This window comes from Aptenodytes forsteri, unplaced genomic scaffold (assembly GCF_000699145.1).
Source record: "Aptenodytes forsteri isolate BGI_AS27 unplaced genomic scaffold, ASM69914v1 Scaffold185, whole genome shotgun sequence".
Classification (NCBI taxonomy): domain Eukaryota; kingdom Metazoa; phylum Chordata; class Aves; order Sphenisciformes; family Spheniscidae; genus Aptenodytes; species Aptenodytes forsteri.
This window is the reverse complement of record NW_008796214.1, coordinates 150,226-176,536: the sequence shown is the minus strand read 5'-3', so window position 1 is coordinate 176,536 and position 26,311 is coordinate 150,226. Positions and strand designations below refer to the sequence as shown.

The 26,311-nt window shown below is 45.8% G+C and overlaps 1 protein-coding gene across 1 annotated transcript in view; it reads left to right on the top strand.

The window, feature by feature from the left end:
* Positions 1 to 207: 207 nt before the first annotated feature.
* The window catches only part of SLC24A3 (solute carrier family 24 member 3), a 64,893-nt gene continuing 38,789 nt past the window's right edge, over positions 208 to 26,311 (top strand). The window contains exons 1-3 of the mRNA XM_019474428.1: positions 208 to 273; positions 6,085 to 6,169; positions 8,112 to 8,215. Coding sequence (XP_019329973.1) covers positions 208 to 273; positions 6,085 to 6,169; positions 8,112 to 8,215 — 255 coding nt within the window. The remainder of the gene's footprint in view (positions 274 to 6,084; positions 6,170 to 8,111; positions 8,216 to 26,311) is intronic.

Here is a 26,311-nt window from a genome sequence, read left to right as displayed (position 1 = left end):
CTTCATTGGAAAAGATTTGCGAAGTAAGTATTAGAAGATGTTAGTTAAGCTTGTGTGCTGCTTTAACAGCAGTTCTTTTTTTTTTTTTTTTTTTTAATTAAAGCATATACCAAAACAAACCCAAGATTAGTTGGGAAGCTGCGGTTTGTTTCTGCTTTGACAATCCCCAGACTCAACATTTTCTCTTTTCTTTTGCAGGCTGTGTATATGTTTTATGCTTTGGCAATTGTCTGCGATGATTTCTTTGTCCCTTCATTGGAAAAGATTTGCGAAGTAAGTATTAGAAGATGTTAGTTAAGCTTGTGTGCTGCTTTAACAGCAGTTCTCCTTGCGTGCCTCAGAACATGATGATAGTGTATTTACTGTCTTAGAGCGTTCCCCATGCTTCTTGTTTAGTTGTTCAACACTGTGTGTGTGAGCTGACTCAGCTTTGTGTTCTCACTTGCAGGAGATGGGCTGGGAGTCTGCTCGTGGGTAAACTTGGCTGATGCTCCCTCTTAAAGCTAGCAGTCACCTCTCAGATAACAATTCCTATATACGCATCATACCACTTCTTAAAAATGGAGGCAATTTATAACACAGTGAAAAACATGTTCTCTAGATCAGTGATTCCCAAACTCAGCTCCATGCTGCAGGCTCCTTGGTGGTGCTAGCTGCAGCGCAGGTTTCCGGGTAATAAGCCCAGCAGAGCTTGTTAGCTTGTCCTGTACTCTGCTGCTCACTGCTGACGTGCTCCTGCCTCTCTGGCTGAGAAACCCTGCCCTTGAGGTAGGATCCAGCCATCGGAGACTGCAAGGGTTGGGACATTGTTCATTGTCCATGTAGGGAGCAGCGCTTTCGTTCAGTTATGGCTTCGGGCATGTCACTCAGTTCTCCTGGGATGATAACCTTTTATTTCTTGACTTCTGCATGGAAATACTGATCCATGGGGTGTTTCGGAGTTTCATATACCATAACTTAAAACTTAGAAACCTCCCAAGCATCAGGCAGGGAAAGAAAAAATGCACAAGAGTGTTTAGATGTGTTGGTATTTTAAAAACAAAACCAAAAAAACACCCAGGGGAGGGAGAGATGCCAAGCTCTCAACCGGCTGCCTGAGAGGTAGGTCCTGCCCCTGCTTGTGGTCCTGGCCCCATGGGACCCGGGGTGCTGTACCTCCCTCCTGCTCCTGCTGCCTGGCTGGTAAAGGACCTGCATGCTGCTGGTGCATTCACGTTAGGGCTTGCCGGCTCCTGGTGCAGCCAGTGACAGGGAGTGCTGCCTAGCCAGAGCAGGACTGCCCTGAGCAGACCCATGCCAGAGCTGGGTTTGGTCGCTTGGACTTTGGTTAGAATTGAAGTCTTGGTTTAGGTTCAGGACGCTGCAGATGTGCACTGCGCTTGCTTCCCGGGGCCTTTCGGCTTTGCTTGTGCCCAGCGCAAGAGTTCACAGGCTGATGGCTCTCCAGGTGCTCCAGCCGTTCATGCTGTGATAGCTCCTGTTGCTTTGTGTTTGTGTGTCTTTGCAGATGTCTCTTGAAAAACACTAGGCCCTCCCCTTAGCTGATGTAAATTAACACCTCTGGTGATTTACCCCAGTAGAAATCGTGGATCTTGTACCTTGCCTTCAAAGTCATGAGTTTCATACCTTGCATTGTGTTTGTATAAGTTGTAAAGCAGTAGGGGCAGCTAGGTCAGCTGTAAAGAAGCTCTTGAACACTTCCAGCAATTGCAAGGGACTCTGTCCCTCTTTTGCTAAGGTTGGCATGCTGAAATTTTAGAAGACAAGAAGTACATTTTAGCCTAAATCAGCTCAGACAGCTACAGGGTGAACACAGACCATGTGCCCAAAGTGGCTGAGAGCTCTCTCCAATGTCAATCTCGGGCAATGAAATCTTTGCATATAGAAAATACAGTTTGGACTTGCCAGTTAGACATCTCTCTCAGCTGGAGGAGATGCCTGGCAGTAAGTGTTGCTCATCAGGGAACGGGCTGTGCCTGTGCCGGGTCCTGGGAGGAGGTGTGGGAGACGGCAGGAGAAATCATTTGACAGCTCTGATGGAAGTTATCTCTAAACTAACTTGATATTTGTAGTTCAGTACCCTGCCAAACAAGCTTTTTTTGCATCATCATCATAAAAAAAAAAAAGTCCCCAGGAAATGCCACTATTTTGGTGCCTAAGTATTAAGGTAACTGAAGGGCAACAACAAAAGGCAGGAGCTTCTGTCCTGCAAAGTTGCTGCGCTCTCTAGGGCTGAATCTAGGGAAGGCCACTGCAAGGTTCAGGATGGGGGGAAACAGAGACATTGATGTGGAAGTAGGGATGGGAGATGCTGGAGATGTAGACATGCTGAGTTATTTAACCTCCCCTCTCCCGAGCAAGGGAACTCTGCTGGGAAACATGGGTCTACAAGGCCAGCTCAGGTCACTGTAGATGAACAAAACCTGAGCTGAGTAAGCAGTGTCCAGGACAGGCTTGTATTTTGCAGTGACATGGATATGCCCATGGGCAGGCCTGCCACCCAGAGGGACACAGGTGGAGCCAGGAGATTGAGAGAGATTGTTATTTCTCTTGACTGAGCACTCATTAAATCTCATCTATGAGTGTATTTTGATTAGTGGCCTTGCTTATGGCACAGAGGTCTGATCTGGGTCTGTGGAGCGCTAGCTCCTGTTACAGCTCTGCTATGGACTCCCTGAGTGACCTTGGACAAGCTCCATTGCTTCTCTGCACCTCTGTTTCCTGCACTGGTCAGTAGAAATGCTGGTCCTTGACTGTACTTACAAATCATGGTAGGAAACACCGTGCCGGTGTTAATGGTTTCTAACTTTACCGGTGGCAAACTTAGTTATCATAAACGAGAGGCTCACAGGCTGCAGAAGTCTCTCTCCTTTTACTGTCATTAGCTTTCTATAGGTGCAGGATCTGTGCATCTCTCCACCTGCCCCAGAAGCTTGGTTATAGAGGTACAAGTGTCAGAATTATGGTGCCATTTGTTCTTCTGACAAATTCTCAGATGTGTTGGGGTTTGTGCAGACATCTGATGTCTAAAAAGCAAACACCCTCCCCCTGTGACTTTAACATAGTATTTACAAGCCCCTGGGTCCTAGAAGGCTACTTTCACTTGACCAGATCTTTACTTTTTGGTTATTTGTTGTCTTCTCAATGGTACATAACAACAACTCATGTGCTTTAATGCTTCTAAACCATTGTGTTACCCAACACCACCAATAAAATAAGATGATAATAACAACAAGTTTTATTCAATTGTGTGAAAGAGAAAACTTAGCGATAGAACACTAGATCTAGCATACTTGTATTAAGCAGTTACTGTCCAGAAGAAAGATACTGTCATTAGCTATTATCAAAATGGGCCATATAAATGGATCAGAATTTTACTATTCCTATTGCTCCTAATTGATTCTCTCCCAGAAAAGTTTTTTCTCACCCCATAGGTGACCTTTGGGGGCATTCAAGTCCTTTTATTTATGTATTTTATGCATAATTAAGCAATTCTGTAATTACATGATAGCAAAGGAGATACACATTCCTGTTTCCTGATCCAACTACTCTTGATTTTATCAGTCCAGAATGGCTTGTCTTCAAAACATCCAGCTTTTCGTGGTTTGTCCTTGATGTTAGCACTCAAGAATGCGTGGGAAAAGGCTCGGGTCACTTCGCAAAGGCCTCTGCAGCCTTTGGTAGTATCCACTCTTGCCTATTTTTCTAGGAAAGGGAAGGTTTTATCGCTGCCCGATGACAGGAGGTGCTACAACCATTGCTCACACCAACCAATACTCTCCCCACATAAAGACCCCGTGAAATGAGTAGACTGACTTGGAGACCCAGGGCTGCTTTGTGAGGGAGAAGACCACCTGCTGAGTCTTCCTCCATCACCTGATGAGAAAGGGTGTTCACTTGTTTGTGAATACACAAAAAATAATAGAGAAGAGAGAGGGAGGGGGGAGAGAGCCCCTTGCAGGAACTCACATCTAAGAGGTTGTACTGGGTATGGCAGTACATGTAATGCGCTTAGCATGCAAACAACCGTAAATGGTAATGACTTGCTGCTGACTTAAGATCTACCATCAGTAATCTGACTACCGCCTACTGTTGTATCCAGCACAAAAGAATTCAAACCTCCTGCCTGAAGGCTTTTTTGGTCTTGGAGATCAAACAATAGTTATTCTACAGTTGCTCACAGTTTAGATGCACTAATTCTAAAATAAATGCCCTTTTTCTGGCTTAGCTTCATCTAGTTTGGAAAGCGGTTGTTGAGTTAAACCAACAAGGCATTTGCACTCCCAAATGTGTGTGTTGAGATGAGAATTTGTTCCAGAACACTTGCTATGGTAGATGTTCACATTCTGTCTTAGTTCAGATGTGCTTAAAATAAAGCCCTAATTTTCATTTGTTTTCTAAAACAGCTTGTACTTGTGTTTGCCCAGCTACTCTCTGTTACTGGTGTTACAGAGTGTTTACATGACGCAACTAATGTCATATGTCAATTGCAAACATTTGTCTGCAAATACCAGAGAATATATTTTTGCCTCCTACATAGGGTGCTGTATTTTCTGCTCTATTGTATTAACTTAATTGTCATATGCATTGCAATAAATTATCTAGGAACTGTCTTCGAGGGAACCTACTATAGCTTTAAATTAAACCATCCCCACAGAAAGTCCGGCACAGCTGGTTTCCTTGGCTGATGGTCTTTTCTTTCAAAAGACACCATCAAGTTGCAGACTGACTATTGTAGGATAACTGTGTCTGTATTTCCATAGAGAATCCTGTAGAAGAAACTGGTCTTTGGGGATCTACTTCTGGTCCTATGAACTTCTTCTACAATAGTTTTCATCTTATTTAAAATCATTTTCCATAAAGCTGTGTTTCATCAGGTTCCACAAGCTTTTATAGCAGTGCAGCGATGCCGTGATCTCTTGCTTAAAAAGCATTCCCGGTGAGGGCACATCTTTTCCTTTTTCCTTGTCCCCGTAACATATGTACAAAATTTTGTTATATGTGTTTGGTCAGTGGATAGAGTTTACCTTCTCTTACGGGCCTAGGATATCCTTTGTGGGATCTTCAATCCAAATAAGGTTGGTGGGAGGATTTCTGCAATTCTTGTCTCTGTGCAAATGTACTTTGGTAACGATAAAGTTGCAGAGAAACCCTGCAGCGCTACAGAGGGAAGAGGGGAGAGGAAGGCCTCCTCCGTCCTGCCAGGCTGGGTGTGCTGCTTCAGCCAGTTCTGCTAGTGAAACGTCCCCACCGCCCTCAGCTGTCTTCCCCTTGCTCATACAATGGCAGCCACTGACTCGCACGTGCATGAGCATGCCAGCTTTGCGTAGTAACAACTCAGCAGTTTATGGCTGTATGGCGGTGGGTGGCTTTTTTTAGCTACTCATTAAACCATGGAAGGTGCCAGCAAGGCATGTGGTCTTTAACAGCCTTGTCGCGTTTGCCGAACAGTGACTTGTGCAGATGGAGCAGTAGGAATGCAGAAAACATAAAGGAAGTAATTAGCCAAGTAAATCTTTGGAAACAGCATATGCCGATGAAGTTTTCATTAGAGTAGTGGGTCCTTTCCCTTCCATGAACCCCTGTTTTAGATAGTCCCTGGGCACTGCTAGGGGAAGGCTGTAGGAGGTAAGTATCTTTGATGGTGATCCAAGTGAAAAGGGGGCAAGGAGAGGTTAAATGTCCAAGGCTGAAATGATACCAGGGAAGGCGGCTGGGGGTGAACCAAGCCTGAGCTCCAGCCCTGCCCTTTGCAGGCCAAAGTAGATGAGATAAGGTGTGTATTGTTGGGGTCATGGAGGAGACAAAGAGCTGTGACTGGTGAAACTGCCTCGCTGTTGTCCAGAGTACTGCTCTTTCCTCTGTAAAAGGTATCACAGCCACAACCTGCCCTCTCTATAAGGAGAGGCTAACTTAAGTAGTCAATGCCTGTGATGACTTTTTCCCCTATGCTTAAACTTTATTAACATAAAACTTTATACGTATTGGCAGTTTCCCCCTTTTGGTGGACAGTTTAACGTTTCTAGATGAATTCCTTCAGCCTCTCGGTGTTGTAATCAATGACTCTGATGTGTTTTTCTGCAGCGCTTGCATCTTAGCGAAGATGTGGCTGGGGCAACTTTCATGGCAGCGGGAAGCTCTGCTCCTGAGTTGTTTACATCTGTCATAGGTAACTAACCTGCTGCTGCTTCTTGAAACCTCCGCGTTTCCCTGGCTATTTTTCAGAGTTTAAATGGGATTGCTAAGCACCTGTAACGTTCATTGTAATATCTGGCCCTTCCCTCGTGGGCACACATAGGACTAATTGTGGGGAACCCTCGCTAGATGAAGCATCTCTGAAAAAGTGCCATTGTCCCACAGCAGGGCTGCCTTGGAAGTGGTTTGATCTGACCCCATCAAACCAGGGCCAGTAGGCAGTTCACCTTAACTGTCTGTTAATCTACCTCGCTGTAGCACAGCCAAACTGCACAGCGCTGAGCTCTGCACGTGCAGCCTTCTCCCCTCCTATCTGCCCTCCTACGCTATCTGCCACGCCGTCTCTAGGATGTAGCGTGAAAGGATGCACCTCCAGCCTCCTGGGTTGGTACGCAGGCAAACTCTTTGTGTCCTCAGCTGCAGGTTCTCTGCTATGACCTCCGCTCTGGTTAGTCTTCTAACACCACTTCCATCTGGGAAAGCCAGAGTGGGGAGGAGAAGAGGATTTGAAATGCTTTCTCACAGCAACAAGTTGGTCAGAGCATCACACTACCAAAGCAACTCTGATTATGGGAAGTGTGATCAAGGGATTCAGCAGTCCTTAAGCGTGTGAAACCCGGGAAACTCGTGTGGTCCTTCAACAGCCTTGAGCTAAGAGGGGACTGCAGTCAGCTGTTATAAAATGATGCTGTATGTATACTACCTGGCGCAAGGGGAAAGTGTTCTTGCGTTTCACTTATCCACGTCTCTGTTGGTAGGTGATCGTCAGAGCAGCGGTTGGGACGTTAAGGTGGGCTCTCCATCACTGAGGAGAATTATTCTCAGCTTAGATACTTTCTCTAGAAGATAATTCTATTTCGGTCACAGCTATCAGATGCAGAGCACAAATTAATTCATGCAAAGCTGCATACTCTGTAGAGAAGTCCGATTACACAAGTAAAGCCTCAAAATGTAGGAACTTAATTTGGACCAAGTTGGGGATGTACTCCAGTTAAGGATAGTGCAGTAGCAGGGTGAAAATAAAACCAGATTCAGGTAGCTTAGAGAAGCCCTAATGGTCAGATCATTATCTTGCCGTGGTGTAATCCACCAGATACTGAGTGTTACTTGGCGGGTGACTGCTTCTGTGTAACATGTTTCTGAGGAAAGGATAAAGTGGAAAAAAATATCTAAACTACGCTGGCCGGATAAATACGGTTGGAACGTTAAAAGCAAATGGTGAATTTAAACAGACTGACAGCTAGCAGGAGATGGAGTGTTATTTTTAGGCTGACTTCCTAAGGAAAGAATTTTGTGCAGTACCATGATGCATGTGTCTTGTCAGTTCGTCTCCCTCACCATTAACCTCATTGGCCAATTTTAACCAAATTTGACAGAAGAGCTCTGAAAGGAGCTTGTAACGTAGCCCCATAACTCATCCTGAGAGGCATCATTCAGTTTGCAAGTAGCTAGTGGCCAGGCAGCTCTGAATCAGCTCCAGCTCAAGCTTCTACTTGCCTGTTGAAGCCGGTAGGGATGGGGGATATGGGGAAGAGCAGAGTACTGGTGAGGGGATTTCTTATGGGAGAGTTTCCTGCAGATTTGTATCTGACCAGCTGCTCCCACGGAGCTTACTGTCTTTCATGATGTGTATTGCCATAATGTTGGATCGCAAGACCAGGAGGCTGGTGACTTAAACATGTCTAAGGTATTTGGTTTTCATTAGACAGACTATCCAGGTCCCCTCAGAAAGCAAGTTCTGCTACCTTTATTCACCCTAGTACCGTTCTCTGAAAGTTGTCCTATTAAATATAAGAAAAACTGGCAGAACTGATCCATGCCTTTAGATTCATTAATGGGGTGTGAGGTCTGCAATTTTTTGTGGAAAAATTCTGCTCTTTCCAATTTACACAGCTTGCCTTGAACTTGTTTTTCAGGTGTTTTTATCACAAAAGGAGACGTAGGCGTTGGAACCATCGTAGGCTCAGCTGTATTTAACATTCTCTGTATTATTGGCGTGTGTGGGCTTTTTGCAGGACAGGTAAGAGCATTTAATGATTCCTAACAGTTCTTGCTTCATCCTGTGCCTTGGCTGTACTGTGAAATCAGCTGCCAGGTTCACAACCTTGCCACAAATTTCTCTGGCTTTGTTCTTTTTAATAGGGCCCTATGCTATTCCTCTTGTATTTTGAAATGAAAAGCAGAACAGCGAATGTCAACTCAGGCATTTTAAGGTGCCCAAGATATGTGGGTGGTCAAAGGAATAAAAGTTGGTTGAATTGAAAAATGCGTTGTGACGTTTGTATCTGGTTCTTAGACCAAAGGAGCCAGGAAATGTCTGTGCCTCTGGCTGATAAAAATGCACTTCGGTGAGCCGTGCAAGATGCCTCTGAAAGAATGATGACACTTCTGGAGCATCACAAAAGATGCTGCCTTTGTGCAAGATAGTTTCGGATACATGTGCTGAGCTGGCACAACGTTGTCGGTGACTGGCATGCCTTAGGAAGTTGTATAAGAAAGCTAACAGTCTTTGCTTGTAGTTTATCTCATTATTTATATCCGGAATCACAGAATGGTTTATGTGGGAAGGGACCTCTGGAGGTCTCTGATCCAAAGCCCTCACCACCCCAACCCCCCCAACTCAAAGCAGGGCTGATTTCAAAGTTGGATCAGGTTGCTCAGGACCTTGTCCAGTCAGGTTTTGAATACTTCCAAGGATGCCCCAACTTTTTTCCTCACTAACAGTAAGGCTATCCATTCCTGGTATAAGTTCTGACTGTTTTCCAGCGTGTCAAACTACTTATGACAACACAAGCTATTCATCTGAAATTAAAGTAATTAAGTTGTGAGATCTGAGCTGCTGTCTGAATTGCAGACATGATTGACTGTATAATTAAATATCTGAATCTGCATTCACCTTAGCACTTGCTAACATGCCCAGTATTTTTACGATCTCATAAAATGTTCTTTGGAATGTTACTGTGCAGATTTTCTTGTAAAGAGAAGCAGGATAACATTACCAATACAGGGCAATAGGATAAATAGCTCTGGAAGAAGAACTTGCAAGAAGGGGCCTGTATAACTTGGTCAGTATGAGAAAGCATGCAGAGAGATTGGGCTTTCCTGGGAAAGTTTGTAATCCAATTCTATTTGCATTAGCAATGAACTTTTTCAGGATGAAGGTGAACGTTTTCTCTATGGGGAGGCTTCAGGAAAAGCCCACAGTGGTACTTTTTAGCCACCTAAGCTCCCTTGATTTGCATGGGAACACGCAGCTGGAAGCTACACGTGCTCAATATGTTAGTGGTTCTACTGTAACTCTTGCTGTGAAAACCCAATTGATTCAGGCCAATTTTTAAATGACCAAAGCTTTCCCAGGACATGAAGCTGTGTTCCTCAGAGGTGTTCTCCTGTAATCAGTAGGACTTTTTGCTCAGGTTGCTTTTTTCAAGCAAATGAAGATGATTAACTGTTTAGCACGATGGCAGAAGAGCTAATTCTTCTGATTTTTACTCTCCACGGTATTGATTGCATGCCTCAAACCTGCTAAAAAACTAGCTACAAATCACAGCTTTCAGTGGAAAAGGTTTGCTAGAGTTTGGGGGTTGATGGAGAATGTCAGTCTTCTTGAGAGATGTTGTGGTTTAACCTCAGCCGGCAACTAAGCACCACACAGCCGCTCGCTCACTCCCCCCCACTGGGATGGGGGAGAGAATTGGAAGGGTAAAAGTGAGAAAACTCGTGGGTTGAGATAAAGACAGTTTAATAGGTAAAGCAAAAGCCGCGCACGCAAGCAAAGCAACACAAGGAATTCAATCACTACTTCCCATCGGCAGGCAGGTGTTCAGCCATCTCCAGGAAAGCAGGGCTCCGTCATGCGTAACGGTTACTTGGGAAGACAAACGCCATCACTCCAAACATCCCCCCCTTCCTCCTCCTTCCCCCAGCTTTACATGCTGAGCATGACGCCATATGGTGTGGGATATCCCTTTGGCCAGTTTGGGTCAGCTTTCCTGGCTGTGTCCCCTCCCAGCTTCTTGTGCACCTCCAGCCCTCTCAGTCAGTAGAGCATGGGAAGCTGAGAAGTCCTTGACTAGCGTAAGCACTACCTAGCAACAACTAAAACATTGGTGTGTTATCAACATTGTTCTCACCCTAAATCCAAAACACAGCACTGTACCAGCTACTAGGAAGGAAATGAACTCTATCCCTGCCAAAATCAGGACAAGAGACCATTTACAGGTGGGAGATGTTTGTTTCTGAAGGATATAACATAGCTGAAATGCTCTCGTAAATGCCTTCAGCCTTCCAGGTGTGGTAGCTTTCAGAAGTTCAGAGGGGGGATTGGCTGCTGTAAGTCATCCCAAGCATGGTCTGCGAGTCTCTTTCAAGCCAAGAATTGAGGGACAATCCAAAGTTGGACTGATGCGTCCCAACTTTGTTTTCCCTGACTCTGCTAGTGATTTGCGTGTGGTTTCATCAAGTCACTTAACTTCTGTTTGCTGCAGCTTAACCACAGAGGATGGGTGAGAACTGGAATGATGGACATCACTGCGTGGAATCATGATTTAAACAAGCAAATAGGAAACCTCAGTTTAAATAATTCCAATATTATAGATAAAACTTTCTTTCGGTTTGTGCTTTTCATTTTTTCCCACTCCCAACCTTTCACCAAAAAGTCATTCACTTTTACTGGTGTGATTCATCTTTTTGTTTTGTGTTAGTATTAATAGGAATTTGGTTTTATTATCAATAATTTCTCTGTAGATGCGCTAACGTAGGTGCTAAATTTGGTTGGCCGTTGGATTTCAATTCTGCTGGGGACCTGGATCTCAGTTTTGAGTTGCCTTGTAATGGGCCAGGTGAGCCTTGGAGGCAGGCTGTCAGTCTAAGCTGCTTGCTGTGCTCCAGCTCAGTTTAGAGCAGGGTTTTCTCTTTTGAGCTCAGACCTGCAGAGTCAGCAGCTGGAGTCCTCTAATTTTCAGATGAGACCAGTGAGTCAATGGGCAGGGATTTACCAGCCGAACTTTGCTGTCTTGTGGGCCTCCCCCGAGGCTGCTCAGGATACAGGCCTGTTTTCTGGGACTCCTGCCCTGGAAAGCGTTGTTCGGGCATCTTGGTTCAAGGCTGGAAGGCTTACGGGTTTGTCAGGTGGGAAGAGAGAAGCAGAGAACTAAGCCTGTGCCTGTGGCAGTTTCAACCTGATGAGGCTCATGTGGCCTTCGTGTTCATGAAAACCTGTTGTTAAATGCTCTGCGGTTGGGAGGTGGCTGCTGCAAATTGCCAGTGTGGACAAGAAGGGTTGATGCTCTGTTCCCCCTCGTGTCTGTTTTACATGTGGGATGCCTCCGGCAGGGGAGGGACAACTTCAGGATGATCACACCTCCAATTTTCACAAGGGGAATTGCAGAGGGGGTGGAGGTAATCTCACCCTGGCTTTCCTGTAACACCTGCCAGCAGTAGCAGCGGTGTTCCAGCAGGAGCTTTTATGTGTTGATGAGAGCAATTTGCAGCTGCAGTTGTGGTAGCATGTTGGGATCCCGCTAGCTGGTCAGTACCCGGCAGCATGAGCTGCTGTTCGGATGCTGGGTTGCCTGGAGATGCCAGCAGTCCAGGAGGTGGATGGAGAGCAGCACAGGCAGCAGTGCTCAGTAAGCCGTAACTCTGGGGCAGGGCTGCTTCATCCCCTCCTGGGGTGCTCAGCTCGGAGCTGGGGGAGGAAATGCGTCTGTGCTGGAGATTATGGGGCAGCTGCCTCGTGGCAGAGAGCTTGGGAGTGCTGTATTGCCCACAGGTTGGGAAACCCAGAACTAAAACCTGCAGGGGACTTCTGCAGCATTTCCATAAGCACTGTTTATTTTTTCAGAACTGTTTGGTATCATGAGAAAGCCTTTTTGTTTGTGTGTTTGTTTTTTGAGTGGTAAAAGGTTGGATTAAAAAATACTGACCAGCTCTTTCCAGGATATGTTTTATTTTTAAATTAGGTTGTAGTATGCATGTGCTATGTTCGATGTATTATTCTTTGGCTTAAGAAAATACTGGGTTTGGCTACATGCACCTTGTTTAAAAAAAGAAACAAGCCCACAGCCCCGAAAAGCTGGTATGCATTTACTTGAACACCAACTCTAATTATTTTTCTAAACCTTTAATGGCTGGTAAGTGCACACTTCTCAGAATAAATGAGAATAGACATCCCACTGCTGGAACTGGAGAAAGAAAGTATGATGCCCACACTTCTATATGACACTACACACCTAAAAACTGCATTAAAAGAGCATTGTTAAAGTTGAAAGTCAAACACTGAAAAGTTAGAAAATAGCAGTGTTAAGGTTCCTTGTGCAACCTTAATTTGCCCCCCTGGTGTGTATGCATTATTATACAGTCTTTAATTACAGGATCCCATGCTGGTTTCTCCACAGGGTCCCTGCCTCCCTCAGTGCGCAGAATGGACTTTGCTCACTTAATGAGCAGCTATTCATTATTTTGTTTTCTCTTCATTGTTCAGTGTGTGCCCTTCTGCCTTATTTACCAGGCTCTATTCAAGCCCTGTTCCAGAGGCAGAATTATTAATTTCTTCTTGAACTTCTGCCGATCTCATCGCTATTGTGTCTGAGCAGTTGATGAACAATTAATTAATTTTCCCCAAACCTCTGTGAGATGAAGGGATGTTTTAAAGATGGGGAAACAAAGCACAGAGAGATTAAATACAAAAGAATAACTTGTCATTTTAGGGGCCAATTAGAGCTGACACAGGCCCATTTTTTCCCCTGAATGTATAGCATCCTGTAGCATGTTCTTTGTTCAGAGGGCAGCTCCCGATGTCTCCAGATGCTGCTCGCGCTGCTCCTGCTGCTCCACCTTAACATTGCACAAGGGTTTCATTGCTGGGCTGACCTTGGTTTAAGCGGTCATCTCAATGTCCATACACCCCAGCTCTCCTTGGGAGCATTCGGCTGCTTTAGCCATATGAGTCCGTTTTCTTCTCCTAGGTCCCAGCTCATGTTCCACCTTCTGCAAGGGACACACAAAACGCCTCTGTCGTCATGAGCCCTGGCTTCATCCCTAGACCATTCTTGACCTGAATTAAGCAGGTGACTTAACTACCTCATCTCCTAACATTTAGTGCTTGCTTTTGCTAGTGTGATGATGTTCCTTCTAAGCACCCAGACGCTCCAGGTTTCTTTCCATTCAATCTGTCTCCCAGCCCTCACCTCAGCATTTCTTGAAGCTTGAGAGAAAAGCTTTCTCCAGACAGATTTTTTTTTCCCCCCCTGGATCATGGATCCACCCCATAGCTGTCTCTAAAGTGTCCAGCTTTCCCCCAGACCCACAGTGGTCTAGATCCTTCCCCTCTCCTCACGGGCAGTTCATGCTGGAGCGCTTGCGACACTCTGCCCTTACTCTGCCCGTGGCTAGAGGACCCCACAGTCCCTGGTTTGTAATCCCAGCAGAGTCACAGCCACCATGAGAGGCTTCCTTCTGGACGCATCTCTGAAGTCATTAAAAGGCCTATAACAAGGTTCCCTTACCCAGCACGGCAAGTCTAAAATGGGAAGCCCCCCCATGCCCGTGCACTCCCCTTGCTCCAAACACCCAGCAGGTCTCAGGCTACGCTGCATCTCGATTCGACACACTCCTACGGTGCTGGTCACCTCTGCCTTTGGAGTATGAGGCTTCCCCATACACGCTTGGAGTGTGCTGGAAATCGGTGTTAAGAGCCATGGAGATCTTGGCCACCCTGCCTGCAGGCACCCACTCAGGTTTCCCTGGTCTGCAGCTGAGCCCTGCCTGTCTCTTGCCCTGGCTCACGTGGGAAGATGCTGCTGTGAGCTGGTGCTGTGTGAAGGGGAAAAGTGCTTAATGTTTAGCAGTCAGTCTGAAGTAGCTTGGGAGCAGGCTGCCAGAAGCCCTCAAGCAAGGCAGTAATTAGAAAAGCTTCCACTTCGTTTATTTATGTATTTAATTTTGAAATTTTAAGGAATTTATCACCTTGGTAGCTAGAGCCCAAGTCTGCAAGCAATTGCAGCCAAACTCATTTCTGCAGACTGAGCTGCTTGCAGCATGGATGTCTAAGAGCCACACAACTTGTTTCTACCGTCTGCTATTACGCCTCACTTCAGGGTTTTCAAATAACTGTGGTAGTGTTGTAATGCTCCTGAAGAGCTGCTCTCATGCTAAAAACCAATTCATGTAGATGAAAATCAGCTTTAATGTATCGTTGTGCTCCTTTTTTCTTTGTGGCCCAGCCAGAAAAGACAAAGTTGGGCTGGAAAATGGGTTGGTTTGAATAACGTCAACAGATTGGGGAGATTAACCATGTGGCTGTTGTGCACCAGCCCAGAGCTGAAGTTGTGTGTGTTACAAACTCTAGGGAAGGATTAACAAATGCAAGCAAGCAAAATTGCTTTAAACAACCATAAAGACATTTCTGTTAGTGTTAAGTATTATAAACCCCTTGTCTCCCCTGTTTGTTTTTAAACAGTGCTGAAAATTTGAAAAACTAAGTCAGAGACACCTTTACCCATCAGACCCTTAAGAGTTGGTGGGCTTCTTACTAATTTCAAAACCAAGGTGCTTCTAGATTATATAGAAAAATATTTGTGCCATGGTTTGTTACTGAAAAGTAGAAACGTGTGTTTCAGTAGCCTGAAAGTGACTTGATTTGCTCTTCCAATTAGTGTTGATGACACTTTGTGGATCACCAGTGAGGATTCTGGACTGGAGGACCAGTTTTCAAAAAGTGACAATCAATGCAGGCTGCCTGTGTTTTTGATGACCAAACCAAAAGCGCCTATAAAGGCTGGATTTTCTAAACTAGCATCCACAGTCTGAAAATCAGATCTCTTTCTAAAATGTCTTAAACTGGGCCTCTGGAAGCTGAAGAAATCAACCTCTGATGTGTTTTGAAATCTCTGACCAAGGCATATTTAGAGAGGTAGATAAAGTTTACCCTTGTGGGTGGCTGAGTGCAGCCCACTTGGCTGTGGCAGTGAGTCTTAGAAGCTTTTCCTTCTTTCTTCTTGCATCTGTTGCAATATTCTGCTGATGTTTTACATGCACACACGCACCGAGGAAGGTTTGCCTTACTTCATCTAGGCAGTAGGTGCAATTTTTAAGCTGTAGATGGTTTTAGTATATGGAAATATGTTAACTGTCCTCATTCCCCAAATGCTGATGTAGTGCGGGTTGGATGTGTCTGTAGCTGTTTCCTCAGTTGTCTGTACACCTGTGACACTAATGCATATTCTTTCAATTGTACAGCTAAGTCACATAACTCAAACATTGTTTTTTTTAGCTGCTGTCTGTTTTGCTTTCTACTGGCAAAGAGAGGGTATGAGAAAATAAGAGAATGCTGCAAGAGATGAAATGGTAGCAGATGCAGCCCTTCAAACATAAGTTCCGCAACATTTCACAGGGATGCATGCTAGATAGCAGAGAAGAAATACAGGCATGGAGTCTGCCGTCTGCGTTGTGATGTATTAGGCTTTTTCCATGATGGCAAAAAAACCCCAACTGTGTATGGGGAGATTGACCTTAGCCCAGGGTCCCCTCCAAGCCTCAGTCTCTCTGTCCTGTCTTCTCTCACTCTCATGTTTGTGCTTCACAAATTCTCCCCTCCTTCCACTGCCTTCTCGTCATCCTTGGTGGCAAGGATGTGGGATTCTCAGAAGCAGTCAATGCTTGCTTAATTCGGCTCTCATTCAAACCAGCACAAGCAGAGTTTGTTCAGTTTTGAAAATTCCCCCGTCCGGATTCTTCTCTTTTTTGCAGCTCTGCTGCTCTGTCCTGCATGTCATCCAGTCCTCCTCTGTCCTCATCCAGCACTAAACTGCAGCCTTTTGCGGTGTTGCAGAAGAGGATGAAGGATGAGAAGAGGTTAGTGAAAAGTGCTTAAGTGAAAGCAGTATAACCATGAGTTGCAAGTCACTCCAGCATTAAACAGTAATTTTCAATCTGCATAGCTTGATTTGTTAATCATCGTTTAACTGCTGTGTTTTTCGTTTGAGTTCTAGCTTCTCTATTTCACCTTTTCCTCAGAACAAGACAGGCTGCTCTGGGTGGAGCAGGGGACCATGAATGCTGGATTGTGTCAGAGACGTTCTTGGTTTTTTAGGGGCTCTTCCAGTTATTTCTTCTGTCAGGGGGTCTAGTTGGTGGCCAGGTGTCATTCCTCAATACACTGGAGTAAAAAAGGACTGCCTTGACCATCTGACCCGCCTCCTTCCGCTCCAGTGGTATTCTTTCACCTGAGGAAATAAACTAAATTCAGAAGGCTGTCCTCTGTCCAAGTCACAGTAAACCCTTGTGTAAGCTGGGGGTGCTTCTCAGAATCATCAGCTGACGTGCGCTCAGTTTTATCTCGGTGTGAAAATATACCTAAGAAATAGGTGTTACAAATAGTGAAGAGCTGAGATGAGGAAACTGAACAGAGATTTAATAACCGGGTAGAACATTGTTTTCTGAAGAGACTGGGACTTTTGTAATCTATTTTTAACCTAGCTCTGTCATACAGTTAGCTTGCATGCGTCTTAATCTTTTAAGCTTTAATTTCACTGACAAGTAATTCAGACAAGAGTCGTTACTGACCTTTGGCTTTGTGATTGCATTCATGAGCATTTTTTTTTTTCCTCCTGGATTGTGGAGGAGTTTTGGGAGGGGAGAGTTGGAATGTTGGTCTTTTTTGGGGGGGGGTTTTTTCTTCTTCGTTGGTCTGTGACCATCGGTGGAAAACATGTAAAACTGGAGAAGCAGTTTAAGGAGAACTTAATGACAACTGTTGAGACTGTATGCTGCTCTTGTAGTCCAGGGCACAATGGTTTTTTTGCTGGCAACATTTTCTGGTGATTGTGGGCCTGCTCTTTCACTGATAGAAGTGTGGTGCAGACTTGAAAGCAAGAGAGGGACAGAGTAGTAAGCCAGACAAGGATCCAGCACTGAGACTTCCACGGAAGACAGAATTTGTCCCAGAAGTCAAGGCCATGGTCCTGAGAGGAACATAGAGCTGCTGGCATGGCCATGTGTACGTGAAACCCCATGTAGCATAAGAGCAGAAGGAGGATGCTGGAGGTGTCGTTCTTGCTGTCCTACAGAAAGTCAGGCAAACAGTAAGCAGCTTAGACTGCAGACAGGGCAGAAAGATGTCGATGGAGTTTCCAGACAGAGAGGCATCAGTAAATATAGAGATGCTGTCTAAGGGTCCTCAGAGTTGAGGGGCTGCAGCCTTTCTGTAAGCCCTAGTAAAGTCCTTGCATACCCCCAGAATAAAGAGCGTGCTCCCAGCCGCAGGGCCAGCAGCAGAAGTTACCTGCTGCCTCGGCTCCCTTCCCTGCTGCTGTCCGGGCAGGCAGCTGAACAGGCTCCTCTGCCTCTTGCATCTTTCTTTGTGTTTTATCAGAGCAATCGAGGAGGATGTTCACCCAGTGTAAAAGCAGCAGAGTGCTCCTTTTCCCTGGAGTTTTCCTGCTGCGATGTTTCACACTGGCAGACAACAGAGCGACTCTGATAAAGCAAATTACATTCCTTTACAGCTCCCCCTTTAACACAAGTGGTGTTATCTTGGGAATCGGGGACTTGTGGATTTATAGCAAATTTGTAGCCGTTGTGTGAGCAAACATGGTTTGTGTTAACCACTCAGTCTGGTCATTAACCAGAAGACACTGAAGGTGACTTTGTCGTGTTCTCTGTGAGTGTCACGCCTTGTCTCCACAATACTGCTACATAGCATCAACCTGTGCGTGGTGAATAAGCTCTGTCAGAGGTACCTGTTACACCATTACCCTTTTCGTCTCCTTTTGGAGAGGTCTGACAAGCTCTACAAGCATTTTGTTGTTGCTGAAGTAACTTTTGTTTCCCAGAACTAGGCCAGCAGCATGCATGAAATCAGTATTCCGGCACTGGGTGCCAGTTTAGCAAAGTGGCTAATAAATGCTTAGCTTGAAGCAGGGCTGCTTGCATCATTTCTGTCCAGTGAGGCATGCAAGCCTAGACTTTGTGGTGTCAGGGGCCTGGCATCTGCATCTAAGTCAGAATCAGAAACCGCACAGTGAGGTCAGTGAGATTGAACCTACTGATTATTTTTTTTTTTTCCCTCATAAGGTCCTTGTTGCTGTTGTGATAGCACCTAGCAGTCTCAGTCATGGATTAAAAGTCCACAGTACTGTGCGTTATGCAAATACAGAGCCAGAACATACCTCTTGAGCCTGAAAGCTAGTGATCAGAGTGTATGACAGGAGACAACAGGAGGGACCGAGTGGGCAGACGGGAAAGCACAAGGAAACTGTGACGGAGCAGCAATGTGGATGCAGCAAGCCAGCTGCTTAACACATAATGAGTGATTTACGGACTGTGGGCACAGGAAGGGTTTGGCATTGGTGAGGTGTTTATAGGAGGCTCCTCTCAGGCCCACGGACAACATGATGGTTCTGATAGAAGACTGTCTTTTGCTTCAGGAAGATGTGATGGGGACTGGTGTAATGGGCAGATTGGATGCTAGGATTGCTGTCTGGATAGTGAATGATCCAGGACTGCTCTGGCCATCATAGAAGTTACTGTGATTTTTTTATATTAGCATTTCAGAACCTTCTTCACAGAGTTACATTCAATAGTAGGATACAAATAGGGGAGGCAATCAGAAGAGTTGAAAATGGGTTTCTGTCAGCATCAAAACAAGTCTAGTTCTTAATTGCCACTAAATACCGTCACCTTTTGAGGTCAAGTTTTCTCTGTCAAAATTCACACACAGATCAATACTGTGGACTTACCATTGGTAAGATCTTTTCTTAAATCATTTGTAGTGTAAAAGCAAGGGAAATGACAAAATCTGTTTTTATGTCTGACAAGGGCTGGCCAGTCTGAGGATCCTGGGAAATGTTTACCCTGTACACGTCTTCCTGTACCATGTCTACAGCTGTCAAATTCTGCTGCGAATCCTGCACAGAATCGCCTGCGGTCCAGGAGATGTCTGCAAATGCAGGTCTTCGGGGTCCTGCTGCCTTGGCTCTGTGGGAATCTGAGCTAAAAAGACACACTGATCTGAATAACTCATGGACGATTACGAGTACCAATTGAGCAGGGAAATATTTTTGGCTTTGTCCTGAGGTTTGGAGAGTGTCCACTGTTTCCATTCTGAGAATGTCACAGAGACGGGTTGCTGCCGCAGTAATGAAAATATCAAGAGCTGCTTAAAAAAGCAAATATTCTTGAGGAAATAATGAGAATAAACTGAGTTGGTCCGCAATGTACGAACCAGGAGCCGGAGTGACTGTTGAACTCTGCAGAGAATGGCTAACCAGTGGTAAAATTAGGGGCCTGGTAATTGGCAGGAAGCTTTCCTCCCAGTGAGTCCATTAGATTAGAGCTGCTTGGCAATTACTGGCTTAAAGAGACCTGTATTTTAAGGCCTGGATTTTTCTTGGCCTGACCCATGCTCATATTTTATGTTTCACTTAAGTTCTGTTGGGAGGGGTGTTTAGTATTGGTCAAAGCCCCGAGCAAGCCTGAATGCTATATTGCGGGACTCTGGTGTCTTTGCCGGGAGGTACTCAGTAAAGAGTGTGGTCAGGGGACCGAGCTGGATACTCGTAGTGTCCTGGGATGTTGGGACAGCTGTGACCCCAGCATGTCAACAGCAGGGAGACATCACCGTGGGGTATAGAAGGGAGCGTCTCCATCTGCTCCCTAGCGTGCAGTCCAGGACATCCTACTGTGCTGTTGGTCACAGCGCAGGAACCTTCAGCTGATGTTGACTGACTGCCTGCCGGCTTTCCAGGAAGGCTGCACAGGCAGCAGTGGCTTTCTGTGCAGGAATCTGTCTAAAATTTCAGCTGTTGCAGAGTGGTTCAGCATGCTAGGAGGGGATGTAGGATCAGGAACTCCTGCTGTACTGTCATGAAATAGTCCCTCGTGCATTTGCCTGGTGGTTTGGCAGCCAGCCTTGCCTATCCTTCACCTGTGCAATGGGACTGTCCCAGCTGGAGCACGAGGCTGCTCCAGCCAGCATGGAGAGCTTTCCCTTTGCTGCAGTTTCTCATGCCTCTGCAGCTCTCTGACCCCAGCTCCTCATGAAACATCCAGAGATGTTTGGACCTTGCTCTCACCAATGTTTCTGTTCCCTCCGGGGACTGTAAAGTGGGAATAAGCGTGATTGACTCACAGGTTCACATCTGAGTCTGGTAGATGATCGCTGAGGGAGCAGCAAGGGGGAAAAGTATACCCTGTGATCTCTGCTGTATTTGATTTGCAGCTAATGATTATTAGCTTCTGATTGACTGATTTGCTCATTGCAGGTAGGATGTAATAGTGCCTAAAACAAGGGAAGTTTTGTGAAAATTAACTTAGAGGTCCTGATGGTCAGGCAGTTCCTCTCTTTGTAAACACTGCTAGAAGATGGCAGTAATTATCTTAAGAAATTACTTCCTGCCTTATGTCTTCATTACAATTGCTATAGGACCGATACACTTAACACCAAGAGAGAGAGAGAAAGTGGGTGCAGAATATTAAACACGCAGTTGCTATTTCCCACCTTCTGTTTGGTCATGACCTTTCAAACAGCACAGTCTGCAGCCTCTGAATCACAGACATGGCCTTTAGAGCTCCCTTTGCTGGTTTTCCTGGTGGCCAAACACTGCCAGGTGCTGCGGGCTGCCTTGCGACAGGGAGTACCTGCCTGCATCCTCGAGGGGCTGCCTCTGGAGCCGGCAGAAACAATGCCATCCTTTCTGGCAGGATTTGTCGTCTTCAGTGACAGGAAGGATTCTGTGCCAGGTTTGTGGGACATTTTACTAAGCAGGTGAAGGAGGTTTGGTTGAGATGAAATGACCTCAGAGAAGGTGTGAAATGCATTGGAAGAGTATCCCCAAAAGGCCAGTAGTGTGGAAGGATGTGGCCAGAAGTCACATGGCAGACTTCAGCCAGGAAGATGCAATTGAGACGCCAGGAAAAAGGTCCCACTGACATGAGGGCTGGGAGCCTCTGATGTTTGAGGACCGACGGGCATCCTCTGAGATCCTGCTTGGCTGATTCTGTGTCTGAATTACAGAGTGGGTCAAAGTGCCGCCAGGAGCTCACCACCCTCTAAACCGTACCAAGTCCTGGATATATGGGATTTCTAGCCCATGCCCCTTAGCTCAGGCAGAACCCCATGTTCTGCTGTGGGAATGATGGTGGTGAAAATGAGGCCTCCAAGTACTGCTGGGCAGGCTAATGAATGGTTTGCAGCAGCAAACAAAACGGGTGGATGCTGGTAAGCTGATTAACACTAGGGCAAAAAGAAGAGCTAAACAGAGAGAAAATCTGTCAAAACAGAATTGCATGTGAACAAGGTAGGTATGAGTGAGAAATGAACACGGTGCAACAGCTCAGTAAGTGTTGCATCTATGACGTTTCTGGGTCCCCCATTTCCAAAGGATTTCAGCCCTGTGCAGTCCCACATGCATTTATTCTCCGGTGCTGCTGCTGGGTAAAAAAAATCTTTTAACTCCTGTACAAGGAAGGGAGAGTGCTTAATTAACTCACCCAAGCTTAGGCCATAGGGCTGGGGGCAGAACAAGGACTGCACTGCTTCAGTGCCAGATGAACACCTCACCCTCCAGGCTAGCTCTCTTCTTTAGTATAACGTATGTGGATATGTCTCCCAGGAAACGTGCAGAGGCTCTGCAGTGGCTTCTTGCTGAAAGTCATAGGTGGATCTACAGCCTGATTTAATATAGAGATGAATACACATAAGGCAGCGTCACTCTCTCGCATTAATATATGATGCTTCATTGATATCACGACTAGCGAGGATGAACAGGCAGGTGGCAGGATCCTTGTAATTACCTGAGCTGAGCAAGGGGTTCTTAAAATAATAAATGGCAAAATTAAAAGGCAGAGCCTATGCCTTGTCAAGGGAAATTGAGAAGCCCTGAGAGATCAGTCCCTGTCAGGACTGTCCCGGAGAGTGAGGGCCTTGACAGATTCACTGAAGGCAGTCAGGGATATTCGGCTTCTCAGAAGTCAGGATTTCCCAGGCTGCTGTCAAGACAGGCAGAAAGAATTTGGCTTTTCTTGCTTTTCTATACAGATTGACAGATGCTGGAGCAGCACAAAATCTGAGGGGTCTTTTTAACTTCTCTGGTTTGAGCTGCTGTCTTATGAGGGATGTTTCAGCTCGGTGCATTGGTCATGGGACAGGAGAGGGTCCTTCAAGGTGTGGACTGTCCGGAGCAGTCTGCTGTGGCCACCAGCCCAGTGATTCATCTGGCTCGCAGCCTGCTTGCAAGTTGTCCCTGGAAGCATGAGCTGACCCCTGAGGTCAACCACCGACTCTAGTCCTGGACCAGATTCCAAAGGCTCAGAGACTTGGCCTGCCATCACCCGACATGTGGGAGCAACGAATCAACTGCACATTTATCCACACACAGATGCATGCAGGGCCTAAGGAGTGGGACCAGGAGTGAGCCATGGCGTATCATGGTCCTCTGCGTGCACTGGAGGAAGCTTTGTGGCTTATCTGGTGAGGGAGATTGGGCGCTGTCAGTGTTCACTGCCTGTGAGATGTACGTGCCCAGGAAGATGCCAGAGCTCTGTTGCAGGAGAGCTGTCTGTGTGAGAGAGAGACCATCTCTGTGGCAGACAGCAGCCCTGGCTAGCTGGTGCCAGTCTTTGTAAGGATGTAAGGGCTTCAAGGAACTGCCGCAGAGGTTTGTTCTTATTCCAAAAAAGCTCCATGATTTTTAAGTGCCACCATTTATAGGAACTGTAAGAATCCCTTTATTTCTGTCTCGTTCACATACATATCTCCTTAACTGCTATGACTTTTCAGGTTTGAATGAACCTTAGACTATACTTAACCAAATAAAAGGCAGTGGAATCTATTAAATTTTACCTGAGCATAGTGAGGTAGATTTTCTTCTTATTTCTACCCAGCACTGACACAGATGACAAACTGCTCATAACTTTAATTTTGCAAATGAAGCACAGTTCTATCTTTAACATAAATGTCTGGCATACAAGGATCCGTCCTTGTAGGCACATTTTGCTGTGTCCAGTCAAGTCATTTACCTCTCTCCCAAGTACCTGGTGGAGAAAGTGTCTCAGTCGTTTCATGGAAGATACTTTAATTTTCTGCTTGGCTTGGCTGAGCAGCTGTGACTTCAGGATGATTGGCTGGATTTGCATAAGGTCATTAAGATCCAATAACGATGTTTATTGCTAAGACATCTGCCATTTATATTCATGCAGAGCAAGTAAAATTAAACCTCAACTAATATCACTGTTATTACCAATGCAGTTAATGACAATGAAACCCATCAATAAGTGAAGATTTCACAGTGGACTGTAGGTAATTCTCTTCCTGAAACTCTTGACCCACTGGAGTGATGGTAGGGCTGTGTAAGCACAGCAGGCTCTCTTTAAATGAATGCTGATTTGGTTGTTACTGGGGTCGTGTTTGGACAGAGGGAGACTGGGATCCACACAATACTAAGCGGTATCACTACCGCATTGTGGAACTATGCATGTGTTGCATCTGGATGGGTGAACAGCAACATATGTATGCACCCTGAAGCTTCTCCCTTCCTAGTTCTCTTTAGCTGTGGCTCAGATACTTCAGCTGATGGTGTGACCTGTCTCTCTTCAGTGGGTTGCAGCAGTGCTTGGGTTTGGTTGCTGCGAGGTAAAAAACAGGGCTTTGCTGGGGACTGAATTCTGCAAACCACAAGGAAGTAAAATGCTGCTGGATTTCATCTTTCCATCGTCTTCAGGATGAGAGCTGGTACCTGAGATAGAGCCCTTTTTATTTTTGTATCATTCCAAATGCATAAGACGTATTAACTACAAACTGCTGCCAGTCTGATTTCCCTGAAAGTCTGTCCCTGATCTCCACCTGAGTTCGCTACTTACTGTAACACTGGCCAACAGTTAGTCATTTATCTTACTTTGACATGAGATCCTATTACATTATCGCAGGAGTGATTTGGGGTTTTGTCAAGGATTTGCTGAACGGTAGTGCCTGGAAAACACCTTCTGGAGGGGACCCCACCAGGCTTTAAGAGCCACCCCTTGGCTCCGAGGGTAGCTCCTGCAAACCAGGAGTAGTGTGTGAGGAAGTTCCCACTGAGTGTCTTGCTGCAGCTGGTTGAAGAGGCTGACACAACACGCTGCTGGCCGGTTGTGATGTTTTAGGGTGCCTGCAAGGTATCACAATGAGCAAGAGTTTTGTCAGTCAGCACAGACGAGCATTCAAAAACCAGATCCAAGCCTCTTTTAGGGTGGTGTAAGAGCTTCCCTAATTGCTTCTGTGCAGTCCACATCAAAGAGGGGCAGCATGAAGCCTGACCCAGATTCTCTGTTTCTAGATGCCTTTTGAGAAGCCCTTAATGAGAATTTTAAATGTATTGAATGAAAACTTGAGGGAGCAGCATCTGCTGTGAAACTACCCAGTTGCCTGCCTGCTCCTCTTATCCCCAGCCTAGCAGAGCCTGGCAGCGGTACATACTCCCTTGGCTTCCTGTCTCTGAGGAGTGGGAAAGACAGCAGCAGGGAAAAGGGGCTTGGTTTTGCTGCCTGTTTTCTTAACCTGTCTTGCAGCAATGCCAGGTAAGGCTGTCTCAGTTTACAGTCATCTTTCAGGCTGTAGCTGACCATTAAAAGGAGAAGCTGTTTCTCCAGAAAAGAGCTTTGTGGTTCTCAGTACAGCCTCATTAAAATTTTGCGGAGTAAAATTCCAGACCAGTGATTCATTTAGAAGCACCCTTGGACCCCAGAGTTGCATGGAAGGCCTACCCAAAATAGTGACCATCATCAGTCACTAAGGAACATTTGTTTGTGGTGCAGTGCTGCAAGAGATATGTTTGTATTAAAACTATGTCTAATGAATTGGAGACGTTCTACCGCTTCCCTTTAAAACTCATGAGAAACATTCATCTTTGCCCAAAAATGCATTCTGCTGAACGGCAATCTCTGTCAAGATTTAACATCAATGAACCAAACTACCCACAAGGAGTCAACAACACCGTGTGCGTGTCAGCCGCAAAGGAGATGCTTCCAGGCACTGAGCGGTGGATTCACTATCGGCGCATCTCTGTTGATCTCTGTACACTCTTAAGGCTAATGGCTGTGGTGATTGTCTTTAATCTTTTGACACCCTCACCCAAGCATTCCTGCCTCTCCACATTAACAAATTAAGTTATTAGCTCATAATACCTGAAAATGTAGGCCTCCTGTGCCAGAGGGTAGCAGAGAAACAAGATTAGGAAGATTGCTTCCAAAGCCTAGCATTTCCAGGCAGTGTTTGTAGCTGATCATTCAGCCCACGAATGTCAAGCAAAGAATGGGCCATGAGAGGAGGAAAAGCCGTGGAACAATTCAGGGTGAAAAAGATCACTGAAGAATGCAGATGTGCTTAGATAACGTGCTTTCCTGGAAAGTTGAGCAGAGAAAATATTCAGCAGCGCATACCCTTCTGGACTGCCTTGCGCCTTTGTTGGCAGCAGCAGCACAAACATCCTTACTGAGGTAGCAGCAGCCATGTTCTGTGTCACATGCTTCATCTTGGGCCCATCACTGTAATGGGGACAGCAGGTGAGGAGCAGGCTTTAAAACAGCCAGGTGGATGGCCTCTGTCACGAGGTCTCTTCTGGATGGGAGAAGAGCTTCTGCACTGCTAAGAGGAGAGAAATAATTTGGAAGAGCGTAAGAGAGAAGGGTCAACTTTATAGAGGGTAAATAGTGAAGCCCTAGGATGGGGCATGGAGTATATTGTCACCGAGGCCCTGGGTGCCCTGAGCTAACTTAGGTGCCGAGAGCAGCAGGTGCCATGGTCTGATTCTCAGTGATTTTTCTCCCTGCTGGTGGCTTATCTCCATGTGGGCGCTAGATGGAGGAAATTGTGTGCTGCATGGGGCCGCTGCTTCAGGAGTTAAGAACCGCAGAAATCAAACTGGAACTGATAAAATCTTGATTTTTCTGTTCTCCAGCCCTTCAAAAAGGGAAATAAGCATTCTGAGTAGTAAATGGTATACATAAGAATCATAGAATCATTAAGGTTGGAAAAGACCTCTAAGATCATCGAGCCCAACCGTCAACCCAACACCACCATGCCCACTAAACCATGTCCCTAAGCGCCTCATCTACACGTCTTTTAAATACCTCCAGGGGT